General features: G+C 35.6%; 1 protein-coding gene across 1 annotated transcript; it reads left to right on the top strand.

Annotated features, from left to right (window-relative positions):
* Window positions 1-577: 577 nt before the first annotated feature.
* Window positions 578-10,319, top strand: pcyt1ba (phosphate cytidylyltransferase 1B, choline a). Its single transcript, XM_051098306.1, is given in 9 exon segments — window positions 578-1,221; window positions 4,981-5,080; window positions 7,091-7,207; window positions 7,316-7,467; window positions 7,543-7,621; window positions 7,701-7,843; window positions 9,556-9,744; window positions 9,827-9,919; window positions 9,922-10,319. Coding segments are annotated over 9 exon segments (1,029 nt in total). The 5' UTR covers window positions 578-1,182; the 3' UTR covers window positions 10,039-10,319.
* Window positions 10,320-12,445: the final 2,126 nt, after the last annotated feature.

Raw genomic sequence — 12,445 nt, 5'->3', positions numbered from 1 at the left:
AAAAAAAAAAAAAAAATATATATATATATATATATATATATATATATATATATAATAAAAATAATTTAGATGTTTTATTAATATATTTTATAATAAATATATTTTATAATAAAAATATATTTTTCAATTTTTTTATTGTTAAAATATATATTAGTTGTATATTGTTTGTAATGTGTTACACCTATATATCAAATTAAATGTCTACATTTTTCCAGTTTTTAATTGCAAACCTGTAGAGAGAGAGAGAGAGATTTAGATAGATATAGATATATAATTGTGATCTTCACTAATGTTTTCAAAACTTCACTAAACTTACATATCAAATTAAACTGGTCTATATATCATATATCAGTACATTGTAGCATATAAAATTGTTATATCCGCTAAACTGATCATAGTAGTAAACAGTGAATGTTGTACATATATTTAGATTATTGTTAACTAAAATATTAATTGCATTTTTTTGTAATGTGTTATAACTGTATATATATTTTTTTTCCAATATTTCTAGTTTCTTTTTAAATTGCAAACCTGCATATAAAATACAAACAAATATATATCATATATATCAGCTGTGGTCCTTGTTTTGTATCTTAAAATGGTTTAAACTGGTCTGAAACTTAATTTTAAGCAGTTTAGTATAGCAAGCAAAATCATTCCAATGTATATCAAAAATAGCACAACTCCATTGTTATACTGTATTGTTATCTCTTTCAGCAAGCCTTTGTGATGCACTACAATGATGAAGGAAGATGAAGAACAATCAGAGATGCTCAGCAGCGGCTTCACAGTGATGGTGCTATAGCCTGCTCAGCCAATCACCCTCCGGTATGTAAATGAGACAGGAGAGCATGCCTGCTGATTGGTCCTCCCCAGACTTGCCATTGCCCTCATCAACAGGCTCTCTTCCTTGTTGTTGTTGTGCCATCATTGAGGTCCTATGTGTGTGTGTGTGTGGGCACAGGGAGGAGCCGAGGGCCTCTTTCTATAGCCGAGGAGGGGCGGGTCCTGCCGGGAGAGGCTGAGAGGAAGACAAGAGCGAGTGGGCGGGATCTAGACCCAGGCTGGAGTAGAGCATCCCTGACCGCAGCTCGGCTAACGGCTAGAAAAGCGTCTCCAGACTGATGCTGAGTCAGGTACAGGTGGAGTCACATCCTGTTTGGCTTGGACCCTCCAGAAATCATGGAGGAGCTGGAACATACCTGTCCACTGCCACGAACGGTGAGATATATGCGTTTTGTTGTCGTCGAGGGCATCTGAGAGACGTTGAGGATCACTTTCTCTTTGTTTTCAGCCTGTGTTTATCTGTTTTTGTCTTTGTGTGCTGCTGTCCGAGTGATGTTTAGCTTGTGAAACTGCAGTTAAAGTGAGCTGTTTTGTTCTAATGCCTTGACATAATGCTGCTTTAATCCTCTGCGTCTACCAGATGTTGTTTTGAAGTGAAAGAGCCAGCGCTTTGGTGGGATGGTGCTGAGCTAATGTTACAGACACCATCCAGATTGCGTTTATCAGCAGGTTGCCCTTCTGTGATGTTGCTCCTCCCTCTCACCTTGTACAGAATTCTGGGAAAGGTCTCCAGCATCCTTTGAAACACTGTCTCCGTTGCTATGGGAATGAATCCTTGGAGATTTTTTACTCCAATGAGTAATCAGACATCACACCTACATTGCATTGGATATGTAAATGCATATGTACCAGCTGGGTCTGTTTCTTGCAGGAAGAAGCTTTCACTGGGCATTTCCTTTAATAGACAGATGGTCACTATTGTCCCAAAGGTCACTGGAAGGTTAATGCAGAAATTGTTTTTTAATATTTCTGTAATGTGTTTGGCCCGGAGTTCATTTGAACAGCATCTGGTGCCTCCGCCCACATGTTTACAAAACACTAGGAATATGCCTCAAAGGTGATTTAAGTAGCTGTGAGGTTTTAAAGGAACAGATCCCCAAAAAATTACAATTTTGGCATTATTTACTCACCCTCATGTCGTTCCAAACCTGTATGAGTTTCTTTCTTCTGTTGAACACAAAAGAAGATATTTTAAAGAATATTGATTATCAAACAGTTGACGGTAGCCATTGACTTCCATAGTACGGGAAGAAATACTATGGAAGTCAATGGCTACCACCAACTGTTGGTAGCCAGCATTCTTCAAAAATATATATTTTTGTGTGTTAAGGAAGATATTCATACAAGTTTGAGTAAATGATGACAAAAAAAGATCATTTTGAACACAGTAAAAGCTTTTTTTATCAGTCTGATATTGTTAACTTTTCCATTTTTGTTGTTTTATGAATTATATATATATAACAGATAATATAATATAATATAATATAGTCAAGTTTAGCCATTGGGCACAATAAAACCACATTTTAATGGTTTGATATTTTTGTATTTTTGCCATTTTTGTACCTTTTCCATTTATGTTGTTTTATGAATTTAGTATGTATTATATATGTGACCCTGGACCACAAAACCAGTATTAAGTAGCATGGGTATATTTATAGTAATAGCCAAAAATACATTGCAAGGGTCAAAATTATAAATTTTTCTTTTATGCCAAAAATCATTAGGATATTAAGTAAAGGTCATGTTCCATGAAGATAATTTGTAAATTTCCTTCCATAAATACATCAAAACTTAATTGTTGATTAGTAATTTGCATTGCTAAAAACTTCATTTTGACAACTTTAAAGGCGATTTTCTCAATATTTAGATTTTTTTGCACTTCTAGATTCCAGATTTTCAAATAATTGTATCTTGGCCAAATATTTTCCTATCCTGACAAACCATACATCAAGCTTTTTTATTCAGCATTCAGATGATGTATAAATCTCCATTTTATCCCAAATCTCAACCCTTATGACTGGTTTTGTGGTCCAGGGTCACTAATGCACATGTAACAGCTATTGTTAATAGTTCAACGGATTGCAAAACTCATATTTTGCATTATATTGCGTTTTTTGAGTCACGGATCAGATCATTTTATTGGATCAGCAAAAAAATTAATTAAATAAATAAATAAATAAATTAGCCTAGCCTAACTAAGAAAGTTCAAACTTGATTAAAGACAAGTGAACAGCCAGTAAAAAAGTAAGAACAAATAGGCTACACAAATTACAAGCATAGATAAATTTAGACAAAATTACTAATTAAGTATTCGGGTACAGAAATGCAATAATTAAGTGTAAAATAACACTGCTTGTTCAATGCATAGATTAAATATAGATTAATCTTTGTTAAAACTGTATTTTGTTGTTCGATTAATATTAATTAGGTATTTATAGGCTGCTGTCCCTTTAAGACAGTGTTGCCAAGTCCGAGGTTTTCAGCGGCTGTTTTTGATGTCTGCAGGTTGAAGCGACCTCAATAACGTCATATTTAAATAGGAATTTACTAGGGGAACCCCGACAAAAAAAAGTGTATTTTATCCCCCATAACAAGATTTTTAACGGAGGACCCCCTCAAAAAGCGACTGGGCTAGTTTTGGACTAGTTTGAGTAGCAATTTTGCAGGTTTTGTTGTGAAAACCTGGCGACCCTGCTTTAAGACGTGATGCCCGGACAACAAGTACAAATGATTAACTTTCACTCTACTATGGTTACATTTTACAAATAGCACCTTATTTTTCCGGTAAGAGTGGGCGCGGCCATTTGTAGCCTAAATTTTATGGGTCTGGCTTCTGCATTCGGTTAGCTGTACAAAACAGCTCTTTTTGCTGCTTAATATTGCAAAGTGGTGTGTCTTATATTATTTTAATGTATTATTTTAATTATGAACACACTGGTTCTGCAAACAGTTTACTGCACGTTGTTATTTCTCTCCTCATTTCCCTATAAAAGGTTTGCAGTTGGGTCCCGGTTTGGTCAATTACCCGGAATGCGAAGCCATATTAGAGATACTCGGATGTAAACAACAGCATTGACTCGTTTTTCTGCTAATTTATGCCGTCTAAACCACAAAAAATAAGTGTGGAAGCTGCTAAATCATATAGAGCGGGGCTTAGTAAGCAAAAAAGGGCACAATATTTTGAAAAAACTAAAGTTAAAATGTGGTAAAGATACATACAAGCAGTATTATTTAAGATATTAGCCTAATATTTCACCTACCTGACCGGAAGTGATGAGAACAAACACGAATGTTGTCAAGATTCTTGCTCTGAAAATCCTGGTTTAGTTTGGCCAACCACAAATGCCTTTTGTTCCTCAGACAGTTTTTTTGCACTCTTCACCTTGATTTGTTGTAACTTTTGGCAGCCTATAGTACTCCAAATGTTTTCCTGGTCTGACTGAATAGTACAGCCCAAAACATGACAATAATTGACCATTTTCAGCAGCAATAATCAGCGTGTTTACATTCATTGCCGCCAATATGGCGGATTGATGGCGCGTCGGCTAATGAACTGGAAGTCTTGCCCATAGGCTTACTTCCACATTGAAAAATAAGATGAGTAGAGTACATTTTTTGATAACAAACCCCATTCTCCCCCATATGGGATATGAGTGGATCTCTTTCTGAATTATAAACTCACAGAAACTGTAAATAAAATCCCTGCCTCCCTCCCATACATTGAAATTCAGAACCATGTGTTGTCACAATGTCTGTAGGCCTATTGTTCACTGTTGTGCTATAACCCGTGAGGAGGTTTGAATGGATTGAAATATCTGTGTAATGTATGTCTGTTTCTATCCCCCCTCTGTGCTGCTATGCTGTGGACGAATGATTTGTCTTAAGTCAGTGACATTAGAGAACCCTCTACTGGACAAATCAATACCCGCTTTAAAGGCTGTTACACAGATTGTCTTGAAATCAATACGTCAGATAATAACCTCTATTCGTACAAAAAGGGAAACATTTTTGAGAAGGGTAAATAGGATGTCATGTCAGGCTTGTTTAAACATTATTTTATTTGGGAAGCTGCTCCGTCTGTTTATTTCTCATCTTTTTTTCTCAAATCAATGTATTCTTCAATCTTCTCTGCAGACACTTATAGAACCAGCCATATTTACGCCGGAGACGAGTTGTGAGTGTCGGGCGCCACATGAGAAGCTGACTGTAGAGCAAGCTCGACTTGGAACGCCTGGTCAGTCTGTATTTTCCCTGTTGAGTTATTATAACAAAACCGAACACCAAGTTAAAAATTACCTTTCTAATAAGGTCATTTCTGTTAGGCTATAACCTAAAAAAATTTTAATATGCTTGTTTCATGTAGTACTAGACACTCAGAAATATGCACTCAAGCTCTTAAACATTAACTTAAATGTAACTTTTTTTTAAAAGCTTCTAACTTCATTCATTATATCTTGATAACTTACATAATCACAATAAAATAAATACACACACAAATGAGGGTCAGTAAGACTTTTTTTTTTTTTTTTAAAAAAAGCAGATATTTTAATGTTTTTGTTCTTTTGAACTCTATATTCTTCAAACCAACCTGAAACTTTAGAGTGGTATAGTAAAGTACATTATGTAATATGTAAAGTACATGATGAGAATATTGTTCAGTTGTACTGTATAATTATTGACACAATCTATAGACAAGCAAGACTTCATCTATCTTCATCTATCTTTACTGAAACGTAACAAGAACACATGATAAACTAATTGTGTACGTGTACGTGTGTAAAAAAACAAAACAAAACAAAAAAAACAAAACTAATATTTGAAAGTTCTTTTTGGTTTTGGGCCCACTTCACAAATCCCATCAAACATTGATGACTTAACTAATGCCATATCAGTGTCAGAGGAAAATGTAGTGCTTGTAGGATAGTCCACCATTGGGATTGGACCCAGCAGGACTAGATTCAGGGATTCCCTGTTCATTCTGTGACCCAGATTCTCACAGCCACGGCTCACAAAGCTCTCGCATACCAGAGTTCTGCTGGCCAATGATCACTGAGCTCTGCTATAGTGGAGAAGAGACAAAAGGAGCAAGGTTGAATGGCTTTTGATGTCCTTCAAGGAGATAATGGACTATTTTAAGTTTGTGAAAGTAAAAATGAGAGGAAAAAGTGAACGGTGCAAAATAATGGTTTTGCATGCTATATTCATGTCTTTTACTCTGTCTTGACTAACAGCATTTTTGTTTTTGAAGTCTCACCAAGGCTGCATTTATTTGATAATAAAAACAGTAAAAATATTAATATTGTGAAATATTGTTGCAATGTACAACAGCTGTTTTCTATTTTAATATATTTTAAAACATCATCTATTCCTGTGATGCAAAACTAAATTTAATAGCTACATTTTCTGCATCATTATTCCAGTCTTCAGTGTCACATGATTCTTCAGAAATCATTCTAATATGATTTAATGCTCAAGAACATTTCTTATTAAGGCTGGATTTTAGACACAAATTTCACGATTCGATTCAATATAGTTTATTTTGAATATATATCAGGTCCAGCACATGAAAAATTTTCTCAAGGAAAAAAAAATCTCTCAACTAATGCTGAAAAATATACATGAGTCAGTTGGTACTACTATAATATTGAGGGTTAAAATGAACTGATTTGTATACAAACTCTTAAATTACACTCATTTAAGTTTTTATAATAATAAATGTATTCAAACATTATATAACATATAATGAATATGTTATATTGTGCATATATTTAGCAAAATGCTCCTCTCTAGAGTTCATTTTTCTAGCTGACTAACAAATTCGTGGTTACCGAGTAGCCTATGTTTTTTTTCTGAGGTAAATGTGACGTTACGTGATATATATTGTTTACAAACTCTTATATTGACGTCTTTTCGTGGTTAAAACACGGACATACCTTAGGATGTCCCTATTTCTTAATATTATCAATCCTAAAAAGTTGAGCTACTTAATATTTTTGTGTAAACTATGACACTTTTTTTATTCAGTATTTTATCGATGAATAGAAAGTTCAAAAGAACATTTATTTGAAATAGAAATCTTTTGTAACATTAGAAATGACTCATCAAGTGTCCTTGCTGACAATTTCTTAAAAAAAAATAATGACCCTAGACTTTTCAATGGTGTAAAGTGACATACTTTCTTTGTGTTTTGTGTTTTTGTTTCTGTAAAAGATTTCAAAAAGTGTCATGAATTTCTCATTTTCAGTGGACCGGCCGGTGCGAATCTATGCAGATGGCATCTTCGATCTTTTTCATTCTGGTCACGCTCGTGCCCTGATGCAGGCTAAGAATCTGTTTCCTAACGCCTACCTTATAGTTGGAGGTATAGACACGTTTAATTTACTGATTACTGATCAATATTCTGTAGAATGTTGAATTATGAACTTTGTGGTCATAAACTGATGAAATATGTATGTGTGTTTGTGTTAAGTATGTAGTGATGAACTCACTCACAAGTACAAGGGCTTCACCGTAATGACGGAAGACGAGCGGTACGAGGCATTGAGACACTGCCGCTACGTCGATGAGGTTTTGCGTGATGCGCCTTGGACTCTGACTCAAGAGTTTTTAGAAAAACACAAGGTCAGTTATTTACATCCCAGCACCATACCGCTCTCACAATTCCCTGTGGTTAACCCTTTGTTTCGTATTCTCCAGATTGACTTTGTGGCGCATGATGACATCCCGTACTCCTCTGCTGGCTCTGAGGACGTGTACAAGCATATTAAGGAGGCAGGTAAAGAAAAGTGGCCTTCGCTTGAGAGCATGTGTGTGTTTGTGTTTCAGAAAAGATCTAACATGTGTGAGTGTCTCAGGTATGTTTGTGCCCACTAAAAGGACAGAAGGGATTTCGACGTCTGACTTGATCACCCGGATAGTGAGAGACTATGACGTGTACGCTAGACGCAACTTGCAGAGGGGCTACACCGCTAAAGAACTCAACGTTAGTTATATTAATGTAAGTAAATGAACTTAATGAAGGATCTAAGGATCCCCAAATGCAAGTCTGTGTGTTATGCTTCAGTTTTGCTGACTAGTTTGTTTGTTACCAGACCAATGGGTATTTTCTGGCAGGATATGTTTTCAAACCTGGATCATTACTTCAGTCACATGATCCTTTAGAAATCATTCTAATATTAAGTTTCGCTGCTCAAAAAACATTTATTATTATTATGTTGAAAACAGCTGCGTATACGTTTTTCAGGTTTCTTTGATGAATAGAAAGTTCAGAAGACCTTTTGATCAATTTAAAGCATCCTTGCTACATAAAAGTATTAATTTCTATAATTTTGTTCAAAAAAATATATTTATACTGACTCCAAGCTTTTGAACGGTATAGTGTATGATGTTACAAAAGCTTTTTATTTCAGATAAATGCTGATATTTGGATCTTTCTATTCAAAGAATCCTGAAAAAATACTGATAATAATAAATTAATAATAATAATAAATTATAATAAATGTTTCTTGAACAGCAAATCAGCATATTAGAATGATTTCTGAAGGATCATGTGACACTGAAGACTGGAGTAATGATGCTGAAAATGTAGCTATTGAATTCATCACGGATATAAATTACATTTTAAAATATATTCAAATAGAAAGCAGTTATTTTAAATAGTAAAATATTTCACATTATTACTGCTTTTGCTGTATTCTGGATCAAATAAATGCAGGCTTGATGAGAAGAAGACAATTCTTAAAAAAAAAAAAAAAAAAATTAAAAATCTTAATGTTCAAAAACTTTTTACTGGTAGTTTATTACTTGAAGTAAAATAAACATTAACTGAAATAAAATAAATTAAAATAAAAATTTAAAAACGTATTTTAGCTAGTTGTCAGCTAAGTTAAATAACCAAAATAGCTCAAATTAAAACATCATACAAATAAAAATAAAAAATAATAAAAATTACAAAGCACCCAAAAAATATTTAAAAATCTATTTTTAAAAATAATAATGAAAAAAATAAATGATACTAAAATAACACTCACCTCTAAAACAAATGGATAAAACATTTTCCTTAACCACTACTCAGAAAAATATTGTAGATATTTTATTATACATAAGATTTATAACAAATATTTTAATATTTTAATATTAATATTTTGGTGTCACATCACAACATTTTACAAACGGAATATATTTTGTTAAATAACGCCTCATTTGCATATTTAATCATTTTAGAAAACTTGTAATACAAAAAATGTTTGCAATTATCAATGCAATCAATCAATCAAGGGTAAGTAAGGTGATAACTATTAGTTAATTTTTTACCCTATTCACCTGCAGTGTCTTGCCTTAAAACAATCCTGATTTACTTTGAAGAATATCATACATAAAGTAAAATGTGTTTTGAATAACCTTTAAAAGTATAGTTCACCCAAAAATGTAAATTCTGTCATTAATTACTCACCTTCAGGTCGTTCTAAGACCGTACGATCTTCGTTCATCTTTGCAACACAAAATCCGAGCGCTTTCTGACCCTGCATAGACAGCAATGCAACTGACATGTTCAAGGCCCAGAAAGGTAGTAAGGACATTGTTAAAATAGTCCATGTGACATCAGTGCTTTAACCTTAATTTTAAAAAGCTATGAGAATACTTTTTGTGCAAAAAGAAAACAAAAAATAACTTTATTCAACACTAACATTTAAAACTCTTTTTGGACAGGAAAAGAAGTACCGTCTGCAGAATCAGGTGGACAGGATGAAAGAGAAGGTGCGGACGGTAGAGGAGAAGTCCAAGCATTTTGTGTATAGAGTGGAAGAAAAGAGCCACGATCTTATTCAGAAATGGGAGGAGAAATCACGAGAATTCATTGGGAACTTTCTAGAGCTCTTCGGTCCAGATGGAACATGGGTAAGCAAGATAAGACTATCACTTTTCATTTTTTTCCAATCACACTTACATTTTTCTGAACATGACCTTTTCATTTTTCCAGAAGCAAATGTTTCAGGAACGTAGCGGACGAATGATCCAAGCCTTCTCTCCACGCTGCTCACCCAGCAACAGTCCACCAAGGGACTTTTCCCCATCCGCTCTCCATCACCTCCATCCCGCTGGGCCATGCCCAGAACCTCACCTCCCCCGTCCCCAAAGGGCGCCTCGGCCTCCATCAGCAGCATGAGCGAGGGCGACGAGGACGAGAAGTGAGGAATAAACCATCACACATAATAGACTGCACTTTACCCACAAACACACATTTACACACACTGGCAGCGATGACAGGTCAACTACCCTCATGGGAAAATTTAAAGTACTGTACACAACACAGGGTTGTTGAAGTCCTGTATAGTTATGCTGGCATTACAGCAAATATTTGAAAGCCATTGCAGCCCTAAAACAGAACCTGAGAAGAGATTTAACAAACAGAGGTGGGATTCACTAAATCAATTGCGGCCACTGTTTGTTTTTGTTGTTTTAGCACCAACAAATTCGGTTCAGTTCAACCAAAAATCAAAATTGTGTCATTAATTACTCACCCTCATGTCATTCCAAATCTGTAAGACTGTCGTTCATCTTCAAAACACAAATTAAGATATTTTTGATGAAATCCAAGAGTTTTCTGACCCTGTGTAGACAGCAATGCAACTGACACATTCAAGGCCCAGAAAGGTAGTAAGAACATTGTTAAAATCATCCATGTGACATCAGTGGTTCAGCCAGCATGGAAGAGAAGAAATTGTTGAGAAGAAATAAAGTCAATATTTTTTATTTCTTTGCACACAGAAAGTATTCTCGTAGCTTCATAACATTACGGTTGAACCACTCCTGTCACATGGACCGATGGTGCACGGACCCTATTGGAATTGCTCAGATTTTTCTTCTCCAAAATGAATAGTATTTGTGAGAGCCTAAACATACTCAAACTCACAAATTTTTGAACACGCACGAAAAGTGGTGAAACTTTACATCTCATATGGGTTTCAGAAGTGGGTGTGGCAAAATTAATCTGTAAAAATAATATCCCCTTTTTCAAATCGAGCCGTTCCCAGATGCCTGTCGGTGTGCCGTCACACCGTCAGAGGCCGCTCCCACCATAGTTGATTGACATGAGCGATTTACCTCGAATCAGCTGTCACAGTCCGCCCTCTTTTTTTCCATGCCGGAGCAGGGATGTAAGTTAGACAAGAATATCTCCAATTGAGCGATTGAGGTGTTGTGTTGCTGGATGTAATAATGAACATAGTGGTCGTCATTTACTCCCGACATCTGAGCCACTGAAGATGCAGTAGATTACGCTTGTTTGTGAATGTAATGCACCTCCCGATGTACATACATCCGTCTATGTTCACGCGAATCATTCATGATCCAGCTTCACTTACAGCAAAAGTGAGTATAAGGGTTTTTTTTATGAATCTTTGCGATCGCATTTCCTAATAACGTGGTAGTTAGGAAGTTTAGCGGCTAAACGTGGCTAAATGCGGCTAATGTAAACAAGACCGTCTCTCCAGAGAGAAGAGAGGGGCGGGGCGAGCAGAGCTCGTTTGCATTTAAAGGAACAACCCCTTAGCATGAGATGATTTTTGCTGAGCTCATTTTGACAAGGTAAAAAGGGTGTTGTTTTACAAAACGATTGAGAATTTTTAATCAAAGTATATTAGAGACTTTTCATTAAGACCCTAAAAAATCATATCAACTTGTTTAAACAAACTCCTCCTAGAAATTTAAACAGATCAACACCAAATTTGGTCAGTGTCTAAAGTCCTTTGTGACATTAAATTGTGAAGATCTTAAGTTTTCGCTGAAGCGTGTGTCCGTGGCGGCCTGACAAACTTTGATGTTTTGCCATGAAAAAGAAAGTTGTTAGGCATACAATTCACATGTTTGATAAGAGTCCTGTCCTGAACACATGTCCATGCCTAAATTCAGTTATAGTCATAGCGCCACCTGCTGGCAACTGGAAGTGGCATGTTTTACACTCTAACAAACTCCTCATAAAGATTTAATGACATCAGCATTATATTTGGTCAGGCTAAAAGGCCTTTGCGTTGTTAAATTGTGAAGTTCTTGAGTTTTCCTTAAAGGGCATGTCTGTGGCGGCCTAAAAGTTCAAGGTTTTACCATGGGAACAGAAGTTGTTGTAACTCAGCCATACAATCTCCGATCTACCCCAAACTTCACCCGTTCCAAGAAAAATCCTGGCCTTGAACACATCAGGGTTGTCAGGTTTTCATAACAAAACCCGCCCAATTGCTACTCAAAACTAGCCTAATTACATTTAGAGGGGGGTTAAATAGACAGGGGACATTTTTCTGTCAGGGTTTCCCTGGTAAATTCACATTTTAGGGGCTATATAACAAAATCAAAAGTAACCTGCAGCAACAGTGTGAAAGTAGCCCAATTCCATGGGAAAACCACAAAGTTGGCAACACTGGAACACATCTAAAGGCCAATATTCTGTTATAATCATAGAGCCACCTGCTGGCAACAGGAAATGACTTGTTTTGCACTAACTTAAACATACAATGTCCAGTCTGCACCAAACTTCCCATTGGTAAGAGTACTGGCCTGCAGACATCTAAAGGCAAATATTCAGTTATAGTCATAGCGCCACCAC

Source organism: Labeo rohita, chromosome 24, assembly GCF_022985175.1.
Source record: "Labeo rohita strain BAU-BD-2019 chromosome 24, IGBB_LRoh.1.0, whole genome shotgun sequence".
NCBI classification, from domain to species: Eukaryota; Metazoa; Chordata; class Actinopteri; order Cypriniformes; family Cyprinidae; genus Labeo; species Labeo rohita.
The sequence above is the reverse complement of the archived record's forward strand: the minus strand, read 5'-3'. Positions and strand labels throughout refer to the sequence as shown.